Source organism: Mya arenaria, chromosome 14, assembly GCF_026914265.1.
Source record: "Mya arenaria isolate MELC-2E11 chromosome 14, ASM2691426v1".
NCBI classification, from domain to species: domain Eukaryota; kingdom Metazoa; phylum Mollusca; class Bivalvia; order Myida; family Myidae; genus Mya; species Mya arenaria.
This window is the reverse complement of record NC_069135.1, coordinates 17,884,943-17,908,827: the sequence shown is the minus strand read 5'-3', so window position 1 is coordinate 17,908,827 and position 23,885 is coordinate 17,884,943. Positions and strand designations below refer to the sequence as shown.

Sequence of the window (23,885 nt, the reverse complement as noted above, 5' to 3'; positions counted from 1 at the left end):
AATTGAAGTATGTGAACATCAATACAGAGTGAAAAATCGAATCTTAATAAAATCATGGTTAACTTCAAGTACAATATCTATGCATAAAGCACTGTCAGATAAGACACAAGTAATAAATGCAATAAATTTGGCACTGTCTGTACATACTGGTCATCTCAAGTTGCAGCAGATTTTATAACACAGGAGTTTATCATTCTTCATTTAGTATGATTGCCTTTCAGACCTTTCTAGTAATGTTTGAATATGAGGAAATGGTAGTTGAAGTAGTATACTGTTCAAGCTGATGGTCCAGGTACACAGATAGTTTGTGTTAATGAAGGAAGTTGGTGTAATTTCAATCTGTTCAGTTACATGTTATCTTGACAAATTGGTGGCATTAAAACTGAATTGTTTAAAATAAAAGGGAATACTTCCTTCTGTTGCCTGTAGGAAGCAAAATCAGCTGGGTGTAAACATTCAGCATTGTGTCATCTGAAACTCCACCATCCAATCCTCTCTTGGCCTCTTTCACAAAGGTAGCTCAGATTTTCTGCAAATGTTCACATATGCTAATTATAAATTCAAACCTTATACTTCAAAATACCTATCAACTAACATATTTTAAACAATCAATAAGAAATACAGCTGAAATTAGAGAAAAAAATAAAGAATTATTGTATTTGGCAACGAGTGTTTTTTTTAAAATGTATGATGTATCATCTAGACAAACACAAATCTTAAGCTGAATGAAACAAAAATGAAAAAAAGTTTTCAAACAGCATTGATGCTTGTTGTTTTAAGTATGATTATTGATCTGACAAAAGATCATAGGCTTTTGTACCAAATAAATGACACTCAGCTTAAATTTTCTAGATATCTGATGGTTATTCTAAAATTATATTCACCTGCATTATCAGTACATTGTTCGTTGATGTAGTTGTAGTAAATGGTTTGTAGGTGTTGGCAACAACATCAGTAAAGCATAACATCAGTATGTCTCCCGGCCAGACATCTTTCTCCACAGCTTTGAGCCTGATGGTCAGAACCTCATTGCGTCTTGAACAGTAAGACCTGGGGTTCTTCCTGCATTAGAAGACAAGAAGAAAATGCTTAATAAACTCAGTGATTTACATTAACAGAAACACAAAAAACATGTACTAGCACTATACAAAAGCAAAGTTATATACATGTAAGTGGTGGCTGTGTGAAAGAGATTAGGGCAAACTTAGAAACTGATATATCAGCAAGTTGATAGTAAGATATTTTTCAGTAATTAAATTTATATTTGAAGGTAAAATAGATTTAAAAAATGTACTATATATGAAAGATTCCATACCTGGATTATTTTGCTGGAAACTGACATCCTTGTTATCCTAAAGGAAGACAGTGACAGCCCCTGCATGTTAACAAACCAGCACTGGATGCATTTGCTGTTCATGCACAACCAAACCGCTATTACATGTAGTGGAATTTCTTGTTCCTAGTCTGCCAAATACTGTCTGTGGATGTTAAAGAGCACTTTTGACCTGCTGAATTTGGTAAGAAATGGTATTCCATCATGGAATGCCATCTGACCTCCTGTGGTACACCACATTCCCACAGGCAAAGACTGGAGTATGGCCCTCTTTTTTCAAAGGCTATATTGACGGAATTCATCTGCAAATACATATGTTTCATTTTAAAATGGCGATGTCTATGTTATCAATTGATCAGCTAAATGATTTTATGTGGAAATTGAAGAATAAGGTTCATTTGTAGTGCGTCAATACTTTGCTACAGATGCTGGAAAAAAATTAAAACAACTCAAATCAATAATTCAAAATGATAATAAAAATAATAAAATAATGGTTGAATTAATTAATAGTGTTGCTTTACAGTGATCGATAAATGTTGAGACCAGAGCCAGTATTCAGTATTGATCTTAGCCTTATCCTTATCATCGAAATTAGACTTTTGGATGAACAAGCCCGAATTCTTATGCTATTGCATGGAATCATATTTTTGAACAAGCCGTTCTATATAAAATTCAGAATTTGAGCAAGCCCGGAAGTCATTTTACCAGTGCAGGGCTTGTGGGCTGGTGCTAATTTCGACCACTGGCTTCAATCAAAGTTGCTTAATAAATACAGCCCCCAGTGAGGGCTTTACCTAGTCATTGATACACAAAAACATTAAACATTGTTTTGCACAATATCAGTTTTGATAAGAAGAAAATATTACTCTATTTATTAGTCATGTTTAAAGGAGGAACTTTCAATGTCAGGGGTGTTAAATATTCATACAGACTTCTCAGGGATGTGATTGACCTGGCAGCCGGAGGGCTGAAACATTTTGGTCATGGGTTTATGGGGCGCTCTTTGGGTCAAAAGCGCACTGCTGTAGGAGAAAAAATGGCTTTTTAGACTCTCCTGACTTTAAATTTGAAGCAAACTTGAATATTAACTTAAACAACTGAAAGCTACCAAATATTTTTTTTCCGGGTCATTATTATTTTTTTTTTTTTTTTTTTTTTGGGGGGGGGGTCTCTAGGGCCATAAGGTCAGCGGAATTCCACGAATCCGCGGACAAATCGCATCCCTGACTTCTTAATGTGGTATTGTGTAAACACCTAGTTATTATATTAGTCAGGTAGGTGCATTGTTACCTTTGTGAGCACTTTTTCAGTCAAAGAAGCATAGTTCGTAACTTACTGTCAATCATATTAAAGCATTTAACTAAAATTTAGTCTACTTTCAGTACAGGTACAATGGTATGTAATCAGAGAAGTATGATTCTAGAGTGCCGTAAGATCTTAAACAAGTTGAATCCAAGTTTGTGCATATATGGTATTAATATGAGCCGTAATCAGTTGTAACTGAATCTATTAACTGGCGTAGATTGAAATGGCTATGATAATAGTGTGCAATAGAAGCCCTTTCATTTTGATCATAATTGAAATCTCCCAATAAAGCGATCTTGACCTATAATAGTTTGTTTTTTTGAGTTCTTGGAAAAGAACTGAATTATTTGAAAGTGTTGCTTCCTTTGGTGGGCAGTAAGGCCTAAAAAATAATCGTTTGGTTAGGGTTACATCCTTTTAAAACATAGGTAGGGTATTTATCTTTTTTTATTTATTTATTTTATTAGGCTTTATATAGGAATGTCATTTTCATCATAGGAGAATGGTGTTAAAGTTATCTTATGTATAAGCATTTAAGGTTTTAAACTACTGTAACGTGCGACGCCAATGAAACACCAACAGATCCCTTCAGAGAAAAGCATGATCGACCCTGAATGGGTCCACTGGTCTTTATATACACTAACTTCTCTATTCTAACAGATACCGGGTTTTGCTAATTTTTGCAGTTTTCATTTTTTTTTCAAACTGACTATAAAAACGGTAGGGTCGGCGCCTATACCGTACGTAGGGTCGGGTAACCCGAGCCAAATGTATTTTTTTCAGGCCTAAAAAAACAAATGAATAAATTGTTTCTGAGCTGTGTAATTGCACACTCGATACTTGCAACACCATGATTTTTTAGCATTTGCAATAAAAACAGTTAATACACAAATCAAACCTAAATTAACTGTAATAGTTACGCAGTCTATTGAGTAACACTACTTTAACCTACTTTCTACGTCTATTTTTGGACTTGGATGTAAACAACAACTATATTGCACACTTTTGTGTAAATGCAGTTAAATACTGAGCGACAGGCTATACAAAGCTGATGCACAATAATTTCAAGTTTTAGATGTCAAAAATAATACTCACTATACACATAGACGTTAGAGTCAGTCGCATTCATAGTCCTTGTTTTGTTCTGTGACTGCGTGTGTAGGACTCCTGTCAATAGGAAAATATTTAACTGAACCGTGAACGAAAATAATAACAGCAACAAAACTTCTAATTTCATACAAAGTACGATATCTATAGCTTAATAACTGACCGAACTAATTTTTCAACTGTATGTGCTCCTACATATCATTTTTAAAATATCAGAACAAGATACCAAAATAAAGAACAAACTAAATTCGTTCGAAAACTCTATTGTAAGTAGTCACTCACCGAAACTTGCCGGCCGATGATTGGAAGATGCTTGGGACGATGTGTATTCATACATCATTTGAAACATATCAATCAAATTCCTTGAATACTAAAAGGCAGACCTAAGGGCTGAACAATGAATATGGAGGAAAAGGCTGACCAAAAAATGAATGAAAATATTTTGATTTTTTTTTAAGTTTTATGGGTCGCCGAGTTTTGAAATTTATTTAATGCACGTGGTGTGGCCTAGATGTAGATTGATACTTCTATATCTACAAATGATTAAAAAGTCATCCATCTTTAACTAAACGCTCTTATAAATTATACAAATATTTATAATAAATCAGGTATAATACATTCAATAGTACAAGGAAATCAAAATAACCCATAAAAATTAATTCAACAGAAATAATTCAATTTTCTGGCCAGCGTTTTCCCTCTTCATTTATATGGTCAGCTCTCGTTTCAGCCTTTTAGCACAAGACAACGCGCACCTGCTAAGATAGTTCCAAATGGCGATGTTTTTTGAAAGAAGCCGATCTGAATACGTTTTTCATAAAACACTAGTGTCATAAGAGTAAGGTATAACCTACAAACAATTCATGTGTAACCATTGTGTTTTTATTTAACAATGCACTGTGAATATTGTGGAGTTACAGTCGAAGAATATATTTTACAATATGAATCAGCCGCCTTTGGGCGCTACTTGACTCGCGTACTTATGAATAGCGGCCAAAACGTTTATTTTATTTGGCCGTGCACTTCCGTTTAAAACTGGTTCCTGGACGCTTCTGTTTGAGGTATGAAGCCGGGGACCAAATGATGCATGCCTGTCGAAAAGTAGCATGATACATATGAACGGCACTGCTTCGCAGTACCGTCCAAAAACTATGACAGAAAAGACCAGTACCCTACAGATATACATGCAGTACTTATAACAGAAAGGTATAGAACATTGAACACTGTTCAAAAAACCAAGCACTGATTGGCATTCTGTAAAAATAATGTAAATTGTTTGTTATATAAAATATAAACTATAAACCTCTTCTATTGACTTGCAACATAGGAATTGAATGTTATGCTTCGTTATATAACATATGACTTATACTAAATTCAGAGGAAAGTTGAAAAATTCCATATATCGTATCAGCAGAATTCATATATATGAGCAGAAAAAAACTATCCATTATATAAACATTGTTTTAAAGATACATGCATATTCAATTAGTTCATGTTGCTTTACTGAGGTATGCAACAGCTGAACACAATTCTGAGCGACACCTCCCCATTAGATGTAACAGAGGAAAGTTGAAAAAATAATACCATAATATACAGTACCTAGCCACAAAATGCACATAGTGTTCAATTCCATATATATGATCAGAAACAAAACTGTCCATTATATAAAAATTGTTTTAAAGATACATGCATATTCAATTAGTTCATGTTGCTTTACTGAGGTATGCAACAGATGAACACAATTCTGAGCGACACCTCCCCATTAGATGTAACATTTTCTAAGACATTTGTCGTTATCTTTAAAAATTGCCTTTTTTGAGATCACACACACATACACGCAATCATAAAGCACAGCAGCCCTTGACTTAACTACTGTTGTCCGCTTTAACAAGAGAAGATACACGTAACTGTATCTAAAAGATAATAAACATTTAAACAAATATAAACAATACAGTTGAATGGAATACAAAACGCATAACGGCTATTGTCGCCGATATAAATATCGAACATACCTGTACAACGACAATGGTTTATGAAACACAATTCAGACGTTCGTTTTGATTTCGATTACACATACTATCTCGTCAAACAAACTGTCTCATTATACTTCAAGTATAGGTAAAAATTGACTACATTAATTTACAATAAATAAGTATAATACTTGTTTTAAAGACCAATAATTTATACAAACAAGATAATATAGATGGTATTAACAAATAGTTAAATCTTATTCAGCATTTAGGCACTGTGCTATCAGAACAGTATTAAAACAACATTTTCAGGCCAACACATTTCCCTGTCTATTGTTCTTTTAACCTATTTACATGTATATTCTGTTATTTCTTTATATGTTTTAGTATATAACAAATCACCTTCCAGCAGTTGTCAATGTACTTTTATTATGTTATTTCCAGCTTTGATGCATTCACTATGTAATGTATCCGGCTCCTACAGCTTGCTTTTTTTAAATAATTCTGCCAAGAATCAAGATTAAATATCACATCTTATATCAATTGTTGCCATTAAATATGTTTAATTACAATGGTAGCGTAGACGAAGAGAAATTGAACAGGCCGCCTAGGGTGTTGTATTAACTTGTATTAACATTTATTCGCGAGCTATACATACGCGCACATTTAACGTATCTAGACACAGTTTAGCTGCACTTTAAAGTATTTATCTATTCACACTTAAATCCTTTTTAAGTGTATTCTTCAAAACTCATCATTCGATAATTCTAGTATGTAATACCATCACACCACCACCATGGTAACAGGCAAATACGCAGGTACATGAGTTGCGTTCATGACGCCGCCTGTATATATGCAGTTTTTCGTCAGCGTTGTAATTAAAAAATCGTGATAAATCAATAAATATCATGAAACGCCACATACGGGCGCGATTGTCGCTCAAACACCGACGTGAATTTGACGGTTACGTTTCGTGAGAATCCTCTATTGCCTCATTGCGAAGATAAAACACTTTTACAAGGGACCTGGTACTAGATCTTGTCTTGTTTGTATTGTTGGTGTCTCTTACGCTCAAACCATGTACAACGCACCAATGGGTTGCCATTGAAACACTTTTGATGAGGGTGGCACGTTTTAAGGCCGTATGCATACAAAATTTAGTACCGCAAATCGAAATAAAGTATCGTGATATCTACTTTTAAACATTGCATGTGAAAAACATAATGCGTAACATTCCTAAACTTTGCTGCAATGAGTTTTCGTCTGATAGAATATCGACGTTTCGTGATAATGATAACAACTATCATAGAAGAAAATGAATGTCGCATCTGGCTTCTGCAACTGTAGCAATATATCACTGAACAGTTTCATCACGCAAACTGACTCAATGACTTTCAAAAATACCATTTACGTTACATGACACAAACATAGTTCAAAATGAATTGTGTTGTTGTGGAAATAACACAAACAGGCCTGTGCAATGAGTTAACACACGTTCTGTTACTTGTGTAACCAATTCATATATTTCAATTAAATTGTGTTTAATTTTCGCTCATAAATTAACTTTCATAGTTTATTTATTCTTTCCGACTAACATTCTGTTTCGAACAATTTCTGTATACTTTATTATTTTCCAGAGCTGTCTCTGTCTTTGTAGTTTTACAAACCGTGAAAAGGGACTGAACATAAAATTATTAAATAAGGACTGTGCGAATTAACGTTTGAATACACTTATTTATCTTAAAAATACCCTCTTAAATACTCAGCAGTAGATTTTGTAAATAATAGGCTTAAAGGACCTAGATTGGTAGAAGTTGAGCTTAATAACATCATTAGAGTATAATTGTCCTAAGGTCGAGCCTCGTCATTCGGGCTCGGCCTTCACTTCTGTCACTCGGGGTTTTCTGCAGAAGGTAATATTATACAATACTGTGTACTTACTACTGCTTATTTCACCATGTAACTATTGTTTTCATTACGCTGGCATTTATATTAAACTACTATTGTTCTATGAAGTTCTTGCTTTATTATAACATATATTTTGTAACTGAATGTGTCCATGTTCGTTACATTTACTAGTTTGATCTCACCACAGAATGTCACAACAAAGCTGTGCTCAATCATTATACCTTTCTGAACACTGCTTTTGTAAGCAATTCAATTATTCAATTAGTGTTGAACAGTATAGATAGTTCCGAGAACAAATAGCGGAACTTAATCTTCGAAAAAGCTTACTAAATTATTTATTTTTAAGAGACGTTCACACGCTCAGGAAGTCGGACGTTTACTTTGCATTCCGGGTTGGTTAGCGAGATTTATATGTAATTACGTACATCATTGACGGCTTTTTAAACTGAAGTTTGAATGTTGGACGGAAATTTCCGTTAACAGGAATTTCATTTACTACTATACAAAACCTAACAAAAAATCAAGGTCACTCATCCATCATTTATGCAAGCATGCAACAGATAAAGTTTCATTTAAAATTACACAAAGTTAACTTGGTATAATGTCAATGATTTCATCGATACCTTTTTGATATATACATTATGTCATTTAAGAAACAAATTAGTAAAATCATAGTATTTTTCTATTTATAATCTCTGTTTAATAAATCATTGCATACTAGTAGTGTCAATTCGGTGTTATTAAAAGTGTACAAAATTAATAAAAGTGTTAATCGATTTATCCTGCACATATCATTTGTATTCTAATGACGTATAACCTATCTGAAGGCTGGTTGCCTTCCGGAGAATGCTTGAAACGTTCGTCATGGTAAAAATCGTATACAATGAATGGTAAATGTACTTTTGATATCGATAATTTATATGACAACATAATGAGCTGTTGAAGGATTTGATGTAGGGGTAGACTGCCACCATACGAAACCCAGTTGTTTCTCTATGACCAAAAATGCTCGTATTCAGAGCCACTGTCGACTGTTTCTTAACAAACGTTTCGTGAGGGTGTATCTAGATTAAATTGAACATACTTTACTTACTATTTTAAACATATTAAATGTGATTTGATGTGGTCTTTACCATGATATTTTAAACAATGTTTTAGAATCACAATTTTAGTACAAAAAGAGTGTTAAACAAACATATTAATGTGAATTAATTGTTTTTGAAAGGATATTCCAATGTGTTAATTGAACATATTAAAGATAGAAGAGACGGTCAAATTCAAATTAATATCTTACATTCAAGTACAAGTTATATCCTGAAAATCCGACCTATTAATGGTTTTAATAGTTTGGATAACAATCAAGCATTAATTCCTTTGAATATATCACGAATGGTAGTTAAGTTAAGAACAGACACGTTCGAGAGAGAAAAATATTGTTTGAATTTTTCATTTCTTCCATATTTTTACAAAGCAAAATTAAACTAGTATACAGTCGAAACTCGTTCTGTCGACTTTGTCGGGACATAGCAAAAAAAAGTCGAGATAACGAACATTCGAAACATTCGAATTTCTAAAAAATATTACCAATCCGAACACATTTGAGTTTGATTTATGTCCGACACCCGACTTCTGCAATTGCACTGTCTTGTTACCGTCATGAAAACAGCAAACGTAATATTCCAAATAAAGTGAAAAAAGAAGAGTTATTTGTGTCAAATATATTTGATTGACTTTATGGATTACACAAAACAGATAATTACATACACTTGTACATTGTAATAAAACGGTATAGCACATATGACAACAACTTAAAATTGCACTTTCGTTTTGCCTGTTTTTTTGTCTACCACAGGTGCTCGTCACTTTGCCTGGATACAGTCATATATGTTTTTTATTTGTTTTTATTATTATTTTTTTGGTCAAGATAGTGAATACTCGTATATGTCATTTAAAAAAATATCCTTAACTTAATGGAGATAATCTAATAACGTTTACACATCTAATAAAGTTAGATTTCCATCTACAGGAAAAAATACTTTTATGCTAGTTAGATTGTCCTTTAAGGCATATTCAAAGAAAATGCACCGACCACAAACTGAAATTTGCGATAACGAAAGAACCGGGAGGTTGAAAAACAACGGAATTCCCCCCCCACCCCCTAAAACGCGTCAAATACAGACTGACATGCAAGCTTTGCGCATGCCTTACAAAAAGACACTTGAAATATCATTCCTACGTTTGAAAACTCGTTGAGTAATTTATCCAAATCGAACGTTTTTGTCGCGGTATTTCTACTTTCACTCTGGACAACATTTGAATGCTTTTTCCAATTACGTCATTAAAACCAATGAAAACACCCCTTCAAACCATGATATAGGAATCTGTCATAGACATAATCTTGTATTATCAGAGGAACATTAAACAATACTGGAGAGTTGCTTTAAAACACTTCAAAACACTATAATTCAATGATGTGTATCAATAAGTGGGGAAAATAATGACTTTACAACAACACATGCATGTTGGAAACTGCCAGACACCGAACATACATCCAATACCATCTAATAACGGGTAACATTTTGTGAACTGTCGGATTTCAATTGATGTTTCAACATCATTGCCTTCATATGTCAGGATATATCATTTTTTGCTAGTGCTGAGAACCTCTTTCCTCAGTATTGTCTGGCACTTGTAAAAAGGTTACTGATGATTTTGAATTGAAGTTGTAACATGTAATTGATAAGGTAAAATGCAAATCTGCATTGAAACGGTTACGAACCAATAAGGATGATAATAAAATATAATGTCTATATGTCCAATCTGATGATAGATTTGCCGTTCTTAAAACTTAGTGAATAGCCGCATTATACATGCAAAAACACACACACGCCTACACACACGCACCAAGCCCTTCCCCCACTTACACCAAAAACAGGTCACGTTAAAGCACTATTGCGATTAGACTGGACAAGCCCAGCATGAACTCACATAAAAGGATATTTTGCATGCACCTTAGATATATGAATTTTATAAGATGAAAGGGGAATCTACCTCATAGATCGTAAAGCATATATATGTACGTACTGAGCATATTGTATACTTCTAAACAAAGATTAGTATATTATATTTATTTAAAGGTGCAAAATATTAAACATCAAAAATTATTACATTCAGACTCTTTCTTAATCGAACAAGTATTTGAATTTTAAAAGTGATACCCCTTTCTTGTCTGTATATGTAACGATATTGCATTACGAACTCATACAATAAACTCCATCGATTAAATCGGATAATCATTTTCTTTGGAGTACTTGAATGATTTCAAAGAACAGCTTCAACCGATTGACATGGATGAAAACTGACTTTTTTAAAGATGACATTTAAGGAAAAAATATGACAAGCATCGATCAAAAATCTTGGTTATCACTTATTAGGTTTTTATTATTTCTCCTATAAAAACTTATTATTAAAGATGATTATCCTCCAATGTTGCTGTAAATTCTAGGATTGGTAAGTATATTAGATCTTAGCACGCTCATAAAAAACCGTATCATTATATCTTATTTGTTTTGCCTAAATGAACTAAAATAATTTTAGATGCATTGCAGTCTAATGACTTTCGCCACAAGAGCGCAAAACCTACTTATGACTTTCGCCCTTTCGCCACAAGAGCGCAAAACCCACTTCTTATTGTATAACATTAAAAGCCATACAGACACCTGTAGAATTCATGTGTTCATTAGAAAAGCAAGCATCATTTGTTTTGTGTGTAATATCTATAACCCGCAAGTGCATGTTTTCATTCATCGTTCACTTTCGATTCGTGTTGAATTAAACACAAAGTTCTGCGATGCAGCTATAAATCACACAATGAAAAATGGTTAACACCACTTTCTTCATTGGTCATTGGAAACTTTTAAATAGTCAACTGCAGCTAAGAAATGTTCTAGTCAATAACACACAAGTTCATTTTCTTAAATTAAGTTCCTTAACGAGGTGCGATACCAATACGCTTAATACAGGACGAGATACGACAACAGTACGCTTTATACATGACGAAATGCAACACCAGTACGCTTAATACACCCCAGGACGAAATGCGATAACAGTACGCTTAATACAGGACGAAATGCGATAACAGTACGCTTAATACAGGGCGAAATGCGACAACAGTACGCTTAATACATGACGAAATGCGACACCAGTACGCTTAATACATGACGAAATGCGATAACAGTACGCTTAATACAGGACGAGATGCGTTACAAGTACGCTTAATACAGGACGTGATTCGATACCAGTACGCTTAATACAGGACGAGATTCGATACCAGTACGCTTAATACAGGACGTGATTCGATACCAGTAGGCTAAATACAGGACGAGATTCGATACCAGTAGGCTAAATACAGGACGAGATTCGATACCAGTACGCTTTATACAGGACGAAATGGATAACAGTACGCTTAATACAGGACGAAATGCGATAGAAAAACGCTTAATACAGGACGTGATGTTTTACAAGTACGCTTAATACAGGACGTGATGTTTTACAAGTACGCTTAATACAGAACGATATGTGTAACAATATGCTACATACAGTTAATACAGGAGAACATGAAGTTGAAGTATTAAGACAATGATATCAATATGTATACAATGTTTTAGAGATCAAACTATGTCGGTGAATGAGACGGTTTTACAAACCAAAAAATGAACAACAAAGGACTGATAAATTCACTTGAAATCCAAATATGCATTATATAAACACACAGTTAACCCACATATTAAATGAGAGAACAATTCATATGATATGAAGAGCCATGTACACACAAACAAGTGAACCGTTATAAACCTTTATAAATGGATAGAACAAAGTTGTAAAACTTAACTCCTTTTTCAAAAGTAAGTACGAATGTAACGTATAAAAATGATTAAGCATAGTCAATTCAAGCCATTTAAATGGCCATTGATATAATTAAAGCATTCAGCCTAAAAATACACGGAGTGTTGAAAATGCTTTCACTGTTCCATTTAGAACACGAATATTTACACGGCGTGTTTATTGTTATCCATGTAAACACATCCCTCCTAAACTCATTTGCTACATTGTGTGTATAGCAAATCAAGTTAACCACGCAAGTATTGTTAATGAAACCAGCTGCATTATCTGGAAATGGGAAATAAAAGACTCTCGACGGAACATTTTCAAAATTTCAAAGAACCATGCAATCCTACACTGAAATGCTCGTTCTGAATGATATTCGTTTTCCTGATTGATTTTCGTTTTACTCGTCTGTTTTGCAATATTTCATATTTTAAGCGGCATACATATACATTGTGAAATATTTCATATATAAACGAACTGCTTTTCCCTTGTTCTCTTTCAATGTTATATTACTTGTTCATCATGTATATCGCAAATGTATGGGATGAGTGGGTTTATGGGAGGAGTTCGTACATGAGTCCGTGCATCCACCCTGACATTTACCAAGTAAGAACAAATAAAGTTAGTATTGGAGATAATCAATTAAAAAAACTACAACAAAATGCATTATTTCAGATATTAATAAGCCAAAATATTAATGGGGGCTGGTCACCTAAACCACTAAACTACATCATACTTAAATATATTTCGGTTTTGGGCGAAAGGGCCACGCGTCAAAGCTGCGCCAACTCTCAGTTCAATTCCTCATCATACAATACAGTGTTATGAAGCATTTGTTTATGAGGGCGTGGAAGACTTGAATGCTTTAATACTATATTTTATGATCAGGAATTGATATATGTTCTGCTTCCGTCGTTGTATTACATACATACTAACTTAATCGTTATGAATAACCAAAATTGGCCTTTAACTTGTTTTTAAAACATATCTACGAACACGTCTAGTGAGCGATAATGCAGTTTTCTCAATCATACTAATAGGGGTCCTTACATGTTGTGTATATTTAGTAGACACGAGTTTTTCATTGTTGCATTTAGGCTTTATTTCAAAACATCTTTTTAATTAAAAAATGTCTGCAAATATCTACTCATATTTCATGTTATCAGTCATAATCTATAGTAAAATGTCACGGGCTCCCTTCCTTAAGCCTCGACCAATAATAAACGTTATTTGTAGTGAATATTTTTATGACATAAATAATAAAACTAAAACCTATTCATATATGTTTAATAGCCCATTATTATAATTTGTCGATGTCTGTATGTACACATATAGATCCATGCAAATTGATACACATTATAAGTTACTGCTACATCGCACTTGTATTCGTTAATGACCATAAAAACAGTTTCGGCACTCACAAGGCGATAATGAGATTATGCACGAGCTCGGGAGCGTGGACAATGTCAATGTTCAATATGTAGCGAGCAGTATAAGTGTTCTAACGAATACACACGTTCAAACATGGTACAACTTTTAGTTCCTTAACATAATCAAATTTACCCTACATTTGCGATGAATTTAGGTTCATGCTAAATGCTTTCAAAATTATTTTTAAACATTTTTCACAATCAACAATCTAATATATCCGACAAATAAAATTGAATTTTAACAATTGTAGGGCGAAAGATTAATTTTGTTTGAAATTGTATATAAAAAAAACTGAATTTACTAAAGTTAAACTAACATACGTGTAATCATTTAGTGTACAGTGCTGTAAATCACGAAAATATTGTTCTTAGAATTGAATTGAAGAAATGAGTACAATCTGATATGTTAACAACGAAAAGATTCAGACGGTATAATATTAGGACAAAACAACTGAAGTGTGCAAATACGCAAACTACATGTATGAGATATGAGGACGCGAACATTTCAGAATGGAAAGGTTAATTTAAATCCACTTTGCGTGTTCCCACAACAAAAGCCAGGTCAATCGCACATTATCAAAACAATGAACCACTACAATGGTTCATACCCACTACAGTCCTATTTAACATAAACGGTCAAGCCCAAAACGGTATTGTGTTATGAATTTCATTCCATCACATTTGACTCGATGTTTAAAGAAATAACAGATAAGAAATGTTTTAAACGATATTTCAGATGATGACTGTTTTCAATGAACAGTCCACAAGTGAAATTACAAGGAATAAAAACACTAAAGGCACTAGTGTTGAAGTGCTGAATTTCTGACTACTAGAACGGGCACGTGCGAGTGGTGGATGATGTAATCGCTAACGGAGCCGAGGAATGTTCTCCGGACTTTGCCGAGTCCACGCGTGCCGGTAACCACGAGCTTGCACTTTTCCTCCTCTGCGATTTTGCAGACAACCTCTCCTGGCTTCCCCTGACCTGTCCGGAATTTGCCCGTCAGCTGTTTCAACGGAAATACGAGCTGTATAATTTGATGACATTGTTAAATACTTAAAAGAAAATCAACAAAAAATGAAATAGTTGCAAAATACAATTACTTACAAGGTTTGTTCGTTAAAGTGACAAACATTGTTACTTTCATTTAAATGAATTTGTGTCGCAGTATCGCAACTAGATTTATAAATAGTCAGTTTCATGTCATATTTGTTCTGGCTTACCCCTTTTTTCTCTACAATGTTTTTGTACTTTTTCTCTAGAGCTTTCACTTTCTTTGTAACGTCCTTCAGCAGCTGATCAACAACAGTTGGACCTTGGAAGAAAAGGAGCTTCGAAAGTATTATAAACCATTTGGTATAGTATGAAATAAGTTATCAGTTTTTTTTTCTTTAAGGGCATGAATGCAAAAACAAACAAGTTAAAACTTTTGAAACACCTTTCAATTTCAATAAAAACGCCACAATTAAAACATTATCCAAATTCCAAATTCATTCATGAAGGTGTTGTGGAATTGAATGTATACTAATTTACACACATTTTCAACGATTTTTTATGTTTAAGTTTTGCAACTTTCATGAACATACCTCTTGCATTATGTTTAAACACTTACTGGCCATAGTGAGATCATATATTTCAGGAGTGTGTATCAACACGATAAAGTCGTCTGGTCGCATCACGTTGTCAAAGAACCCTGAAACAAACATGGAAACCATAATAACATCATAGTAACGAGTCTGTTGCAAGCGTAAATGGCAAAATATTTATCCAGACTCGGCAAAATAATACCAGTCCGTCCATATCACATCTGTAAATAAAAGAGAGTTTACTACAACGGATGCAAGTGTTGCTCCTTGATGAATTCCAGCTAGCTTGCTGTTTTGTTTTTGTATATTGTGTCGGGTAAAAAATGCACATTATGTAATAGCAGTTAAAAGCCTTTAAAATGGGGTTAAGAAGCAATTGTCACAAAAATGCGATCATATCGATGTTTCAAAAGGTAAATTAAAAGTTCAGTTTGTGTTTATTCGCTTTCACATTGAGATATTTCTAGTGTTTTAGCATATGTATCAATAACAATGTTCGATTTCGGTCTGTCCCACTTTATCCAAAATATGTTTCCTTCTCAAGAATATCGATGTGCTAAGATGACGATAATAAATTTAATAGCAAAAACTGCACCAATGATTTTGACGAGGTTCCTATTTTCAGACAGCCTCTTACAAAATGATATAGTTTAGACAGAAAATAATGGCAAGTTTTATGTAAGTAGATCGAATTGCTGCCACTGTTGATGACATGATACAAGTTGTTTTCTGTAATAATCATATAACCATTGTGACATGTATAACTTATATCTCCGTTAAATTCAATCGTCTGTGACTCAAAGTGTGCATGATGCATGACAAATTATTGGATAATTAAATATTTATATATACGTAAACAACAGACGGATACTCTTATTGTCTCAAAATCTCCGAAAGTGTCTATGTTTAGATATTTGTGTACTGTTTGTTGCCTTGTGTGTTGCGTTTCTCACGTAAGTCTTTGCTTGGCCTTCTTCAGTATGCCTTTAAACAAGTGTTTAGATACAGTTTAGGCTACTGAGGATATTTAAACAATGACGTTTATTAACGATAAAACAAAATTATCACAAACCCCACCTGGTAATTTGTTCACCAATTATAAGTGTTCATGTGTGTTTGTTTTTATCTTTTCATTAATGGTTCACATGATTGCTATGCATATTTAAATGAAAAACTACAAAATCAAGCACAGTAAAGTAGAAAGTTTAAACTTAAAACCCGGTTATTGGTACAATATAAACGCCAAATACATAAAACACAAAAGCAATCAATCACAAACAAAAAACATGGAACAAAGCACAAAACTCCACAAACAACACAGTGCATATATACTAAAAAATCAGTGTTTATCAAGAAGTTTTAGGTACCGCCTTTATGGTCAGTGGAAATTTATTGGGGGTTTAAACCCTATTAAACAGATATTGAATTTTTTAATCTACGAGATGATGCAGAGGAAGATGGAAGGGCATAACATTCGCAGAGTTGTTGAATCCATTTTGTGTTTCCTGTTCTAGACAGTGAGCACTTTCCGTACACGGCAATGTAAACAAAATTGAAACAACTGTCAAAACTACGCCAAACGTTATGTGTTCGAACAAAAACCGCGAATCGAGTTCCGTGTAGTTAGCATGTCTGTATGCTGTAAAACGCTTTGTCCGGGCTATATTCTGTATAACTTACTGACTGGCAACGTCCCGCTCTGATGGTTCTTTAAAATGCATATAAAGTATAGTTGATAAAAGTGAGATTCGAATACGACTTCACGTTCCTTGTTATCAATAATCCGAAACGCAACCGTATGAGTTGGATCAAATTCATAAGCTGTAAGCTAACTAGCTTCACATCTTAAAGTACATACTTTTACGTCATAACTGTATAAGTAATTGTTTTTTGTGTCCAGCTGAATAGTGAAGATATCACTTATTGTATAAATGCGTGTAATGGAAAAACTACTATAAAGGACCCTTTTACAGTCTGATGAATCAGAAGTTTGATTATGATAAATCTTACCCTTAAGATTGTACGCGTTATACGCATATCATCATCGCTGTCGTGTACGAGAATGATTGGCTCTCAATATGCTACAAAATGGAATATGGTATACAAAGTAAATATAAAATTGTATGCAGTTTTATGTTAATTAGGATGCAATTGCACAGATCTACCCTAATTTAACCTACAGCGTTCCGCTGATATTTAAAGCTGTTGTATATGTACAAAATACAGATTGAATTAATATGGTGGAAACTGTCGCCGAAATAACATTTAATAATATATAGCAATACAATGTTACTCAAATGAGCTGTATATGGCAAGTCACCCGTTTGGGATGCAGGATATTACTTATAGAAGATATTTAATGTTCAAACGGATACTTCCATTTCAGAAGTATATAAGAGTGGTCCCGTAATATTAATATAATACTATCAAAAGGGAGAGTCAAAATGTAAGATTCATTTAACAAATCACCTCCCAGCAGTACCTTCAGTGCATTGATTATATGTACACATTATGACTGGGAAAATCCGAACCAAGCAACTCAAATAATACAATTTAGCTGTCGGTGTAAGACATGTTCGCTGATTTCAAATGTAACTTTGGAAGTCGTGAATTGAAAAAGTCTATGGAAATTACCGGACACAGTAACCTTGGTTAAAGAAACGATTTTTTTAGACCTGGCAGACTCTCAACGAGATACACGTTGCCCAATAGCCAACAATAAGGAGGATCGCTGTTTAGAGACACGTGATTCAAGGCCTCGAAGACTTTCAGTGAGAGACACACGGCCCGGCAGCCAACAAGAACGATGACCCTGTTAAGAGAAATGTGGTTAAAGGCCTCGCATAATCTCAGTGAGTGACACGGAGCTAGGCTGCAAGCAATAACGTTGACCATGTTTATAGACACGTGGTTCAATTCCTGGCAGACTCTTAGTGAGGTAAACGTGTCTGGCAGCCAACAATAGCAGTAACCCTGTTTAAAAATACGTTGTTGAAGGCCTAGCAGACACTCAATGAGATACACGTGGCCCAACAGCAAACTCTTAAGATGAAACTGTGTAGAGACACGTGGTTAAATGCCTTGCCGTCTCCCAATGAGAGACACGGAGCCCGGCTGCCAGCAATAACGTTGACCGTGTTTATAGACACGTGGTTCAATTCCTGACAGACTCTTAGTGAGAGAAACGTGTCTGGCCGCCAACAATAGCAGTAACCCTGTTTAAAAAAAAACGTTGTTAAAGGCCTAGCAGACTCTCAATGAGACACACTTGGCCCAACAGCAAACTCTTTAGATGAAACTGTGTAGAGACACGTGGGTAAATGTCTTGCCGTCTCACAATGGGAGACACGGAGCCCGCCTGCCAGCAATAATGTTGACCGTGTTTATATACACGTGGTCCAATTCCTGACAGGGTCTTAGTGAGAGAAACGTGTCTGGCAGCCAACAAAAGCAGAAACCCTGTTTAAAAATACGTTGTTGAAGGCCTAGCAGACTCTCAATGAGATACACGTGGCCCAACAGCAAACTCTTTAGCTGAAACTGTGTAGAGACACGTGGTAAAATGCCTTGCAGTCTCTCAATGAGAGACACGTGGCCCGGATACCAACAATAACAAAGACCATGTTAAGAAAATCACTGTTCAAGGTTAAAATACTCTCTGAATAAGAGACACGTGGCCCGGCAGCCAACGATAGCGATGTCTCTGTTTAGAGATAAATCTTTCACGGTTCGAACACACACTCAGTGGGAGACAAGTGGTCCGGAAGCCAACGATAGCGATGTCCCTGTTTAGAGATAAATCTTTCACGGTTCGAACACACACTCAGTGAGAGACAAGTGGTCCGGAAGCCAACAATGACGATGACTTTGGTAAATGACACAGGTTCAATGCCTAATGGATTCTCAATGAGGGCATATTTCCCGGCAGAAAACAATTACGATGACCCTATTTACAGACACGTGGTTCAAGGCCTGGCAGACTCTCAATGGTAAGCATGTGGCCCGGCAGCCAAAAATTGCGATGACCATGTTTAGAGATTCATTGTTCAAGGTTCTTACACACTCTTAATGAGAGACACATGACCCGGCAGCCAACACTAACGATGACCCTGCTTAGAGAAACACTGTTCAGTGTCTGGCAGACTCTCAATGACAGACACGTGGCCCGTCAGCAAACATTAACGGTGCCCTGTTTAGAGATACGTGGTTCAACGCCAGGCAGACTCTCAGAGAGAGACTCTTGGTCCAGCAGCCAACGAGAATGATGATTGCTTAGAGACGCTTGGTTCAATGCGTAGAAACACTCAAATACAAGAAAAGACATATTACATATACATTGAAATAGTTTTATTGATAAATGCTGGCTGCCGCGCAACAAAGCAGAGCTTCGGCTTCAGTAGCTTGAATGACAATAGTTATTCATAAAATCCATGTCAGAATGCGAGAACAGATGTTGTATAATCATGTATATCGATGTAATATGCACATTAGCAATCCAGAGCACATTGGTTAATACTATGTTTATACAACTACCTTTCTTAGCATCCCCGTGTTTCAAGTTCGGATTTGGAACTGCAGTCAATATTTTGTTATTATGCTTACATGTAGCTAACAGAAAAGAAAACTAGGCAATAATGTACTTTTACGTAGTGAAAACCCTTAAACAAGATCGAATTTCGTTTTTGATAATTTAAAATATAAACCTTTCTTGTCCTTAATTATAGTTTCACTGACTTTTGTATGCATACTAGCCCCATGCAATCAATTGTCCCTGAATTATTAATTAAAGTTCCCAAATAAAATCTATAAAAGGTCGTTCATATATGTTTCCCGGAACATCTTGATATAAAATGGGTCTAATTAGATTGTATTACTATTTCATTCAAGAAACAGTTCCGGAGTACATAAGTGTTGTACTCAGATCTGATTAGCATTTTCTTAGCAGTACAGTTAATGTGTATTTTGAAGTACAAAGACAATCGTGTATAAATCTTGTTTAATCTATTTTAGGTGTAATGAAAATATTTTAATCAAATTCATGATTTGGCAACTATTTAAAATATCACAACTGAACGTTACAAGATATTTTGAATTGGCATTTTCAGGGAAACAAATTCATCTACTCTAAACTGGGTAAATAAGCTCAATATTCCCACGGTTAGGGCTGATCCGCAAATAACGTACCCTTTTCCCCACAAAACCCACATTCAAGGAACAAGATAAAGCATTTCAATTAATGAATGTATTTACTAATCTATGACGTTTAGATTGGAAGGAATAAAATTGTAAATGTTATCATTTAAATTAAAAATTGTTTTGCTTTGATAGGCAGCACGAATTTTAAAGCTTTATGGAAGAATATCAGCAGGATTGAGAAAGTCTGCGCTACTTGGATCACTCTTAAGCGTTGGAATATTAAGAACACTGTCATCCTATTGGTCAAAGATTGATTTCAACTGTAAAATTAGTATATGTTTATTTTTTCTGAGACATTAACTGACAAATAAACAGAGAATACCAGGCTGACAACTTGTTATCTTGCTTACTATAATAAAGAGTTTTTTTGGTAAAAATACTTCTTCCTATATACAATATACACTTCCGGCCAAATAGCAGTACGGATATGTGTTCATAAAGATTGGGAATACTTTATTATGCCTAATGTGAACATGCTAGAACCTTTGTCGAGAATGTCATCATGCCCCTATGTGAAAGAACATACAAATCCCCGGAATAATACTTCTCATGAATGACTCAGCCAAACTCAATAGCACGATAGACTGCAGTAAGCCATCCTTCATGTGAATATGCGGAGATTATTATCGATGTGTATCGTATATATGTAAATGACGTTTAATTGGTTGATTTTCAGACATAAGACCGTTTAAAAGTATTAAGAGTGTTACGTATATTAGTTCTGGATCTGGTTTATTGAGCTTGTTGGAACTCAAATGATTCCAGATGCATTCAAGTCTGATTAATTTTCCCACAGGAAACACCGGGAATATAACTTCAGAAACCAGAAATAACCATATTTATTTTTAAATCCATAAGACGTTAACATGGAATAGATGTTAGCACAATGCTTTGTTATAATTTTACAATTTAAACATAACGAGTATGTGTATGTTATTATTTTCATTCATGACTTCAAATATATTTCTCCAGATGGATCACAGCCATACATTTATACCTTTGACTATAATTTTAAAAGTCATTTACAAATAATCAAACTATAATCTGATAAATGGATGAATATAAGTTGTATTATTTATCTTAATATGTGTGCGTTTTCATCTATTAAAAACACAGTAACAATCTTGTTATCAGTAATTGATATTTTTCATCAATGCTTTATTTAGTAGAAAGTAAAAGGTTAATCACTGAAAATGTATGTTTGTTATACATGTGTATGTATTGATTTTAAATACGAGTGCCACTTTAAACAATTATTGTGTAATGCAGAAAAACGGCATGGCTTTAAAATATTATTTATAAATGTTAACAATTATTCAATAAAACCTACAGAGACAAAAAGTAGTCCAAAATATATAATCCGTGTTAATGTGCACATATTAAGGACCCAAACAACATTTAAAGATTGTATAGCTTGTACACAGCGAAAACAGTTAACTGCTGAATAATAACAATGAAACTTGTAACATTTTTCTGAAACGACCAAACACAGACTTTCGACAGACACGATTGCACGTTTTTGACATAAATTTAGAAACAGTGATCACTTACACTGAATGGCTCGTTCTGAATGTTCACTCTCATCAATTCCTATGGCAACCTTCCGTTGATGATCTTTACTTTCCATTTCCTGTTCTGCCATATTTCCTAAGTAAAATATCCGTTCTCACACCAAGCACCTCGAAAACACTACTAGCTCCAGTTAATTTGATATTTTCCAATGAAACGATTCTTGATCCTGTCTGTTTCGTGATATTGAGTGTCAGTTCTTTCAGGTTGCGAAACTCTCTGCAAAACAAAACAAAATCATAGTGAAATAATATAGCTTCTATAGGAAAACGACACATTAAGAAACTTAAGGATGAACACTTCGTACCAAAGTATTTAGCGGCATTTTTATTGGTATAAAAATTATATTTCGCATGTACTCACTTTGTTTTATAAAATTATCAAAAACTCGTTCAATGGCATTTAAATACATGTATAAGGTTGCTGCGTTTATTTAATATTAGTATTTATTAATAATGCATCATTTGTGAAGGACGTTGTAACAAAGTTTGCTTTGAAAAATACATAGCATATAATTAAAACCATCATCAATGGCGTTAGAACCGTTACGCATGATACACTGAACGTTGAATTTGTGAACCAGAGTCAAATTTTGAATATCAACGTAAGATGCATTAAGGTCAATGTATAAACGAGTAGCGGGAGAATCAGGTCGCAGAACTAAAACCAAAAAGAAAAAGAAATTGTCTTAAATCATCACCATGTCTATTTCACCCATAACTATTCCAAAAAGCCAATTTAATACAACAGAAATGTATTCAAACTAGCAGATAAATGAATAGGGACACCAGAACATTTATTCAATCACCTACTGACTACGAGAAATGAATAGATCATGAAACAACAGATGAAAACATCTTCGCAGATATACTATATTTTTACTGATTAATTCACTCCTCCAGAACGTTCATAGTACCACACTTGTGACATAATCAATGAAACCCATCTCTCTGGCTATCAGACATACTTAACATCTCTTCCACACTTAAACACCTATAATGGAACCAGGCACTACATCCATCACATCCATACCAAAACGTTCCAGCCCTTTCAACATTAACTGTTCCTCTTTCTGCACAAACCTCCCACTCATACATATCAGCCATAGTTTGCATTATCTGGATATCGTTAGCTGACTTCTTCTCATCCAATCGCTGTCTTTTGTTGTTTTTTTCTATTATTTTCTCGCACGATTTCGCTTTTTCGTGTTGCCGTTATATTGCCGTTTACGGATATGTCGCTAATTCTTTTATTATTGTAGAGCAAGTTGGAATTTGTGGGGTTTTTTCAAAGTCGTTCAATGTAAATTTGAAACTAAGACGACGAATACGTTGGCATTCGTCTTGAACAATATGTGGTCATTACAAAAAATAGCCCTTGCTTTTTTTTAAAGTCTATAAACTTGAAGTACTTACAGAACAGCTGCATCATCTATTTACTTTTATTGTTGGCACACCACATCTATGTGCATACGTTTGATGTTGTACCGATAGCAGATATGAATAGGGGTTTTCTAAATCGATGCTCTGCTTAGATACCTTGGAGTCAGCGTTGATTAGATCACTTTAACATTGAGTGCATGCAGGATATTGT

The 23,885-nt window shown here is 34.4% G+C and overlaps 1 protein-coding gene across 2 annotated transcripts; it reads right to left on the bottom strand.

Annotated features, from left to right (window-relative positions):
- Positions 1 to 13,780: 13,780 nt before the first annotated feature.
- Positions 13,781 to 23,352, bottom strand: LOC128218317 (universal stress protein in QAH/OAS sulfhydrylase 3'region-like). 2 transcript variants are annotated; one of them, XM_052925968.1, is made up of 5 exons: positions 23,260 to 23,352; positions 22,275 to 22,511; positions 15,554 to 15,634; positions 15,165 to 15,256; positions 13,781 to 14,968 (listed from the first exon to the last, which is right to left on the bottom strand). In XM_052925968.1, the coding sequence occupies exons 2-5, from the start codon at positions 22,363 to 22,365 to the stop codon at positions 14,741 to 14,743; spliced, it is 492 nt and encodes a 163-aa protein (XP_052781928.1). In that variant the 5' UTR covers positions 22,366 to 22,511; positions 23,260 to 23,352; the 3' UTR covers positions 13,781 to 14,740. The 2 variants fall into 2 exon arrangements, with proteins under 2 accessions (XP_052781928.1, XP_052781929.1); XM_052925969.1 differs by having other exon boundaries at positions 13,781 to 14,947; positions 23,260 to 23,339.
- Positions 23,353 to 23,885: the final 533 nt, after the last annotated feature.

Coding starts and splice junctions, on each gene's coding strand:
- LOC128218317 (XM_052925968.1), bottom strand. CDS start 22,365: ATGGCAGAACAGGAAATGGAAAGTAAAGATCATCAACGGAAGGTTGCC. Junction 15,635..22,274: donor TTCAGAACGAGCCATTCAGT/GTAAGTGATCAC, acceptor TGTTTGTTTCAG/GGTTCTTTGACAACGTGATG. Junction 15,257..15,553: donor ATATGATCTCACTATGGCCA/GTAAGTGTTTAA, acceptor TTTTCTTCCAAG/GTCCAACTGTTGTTGATCAG.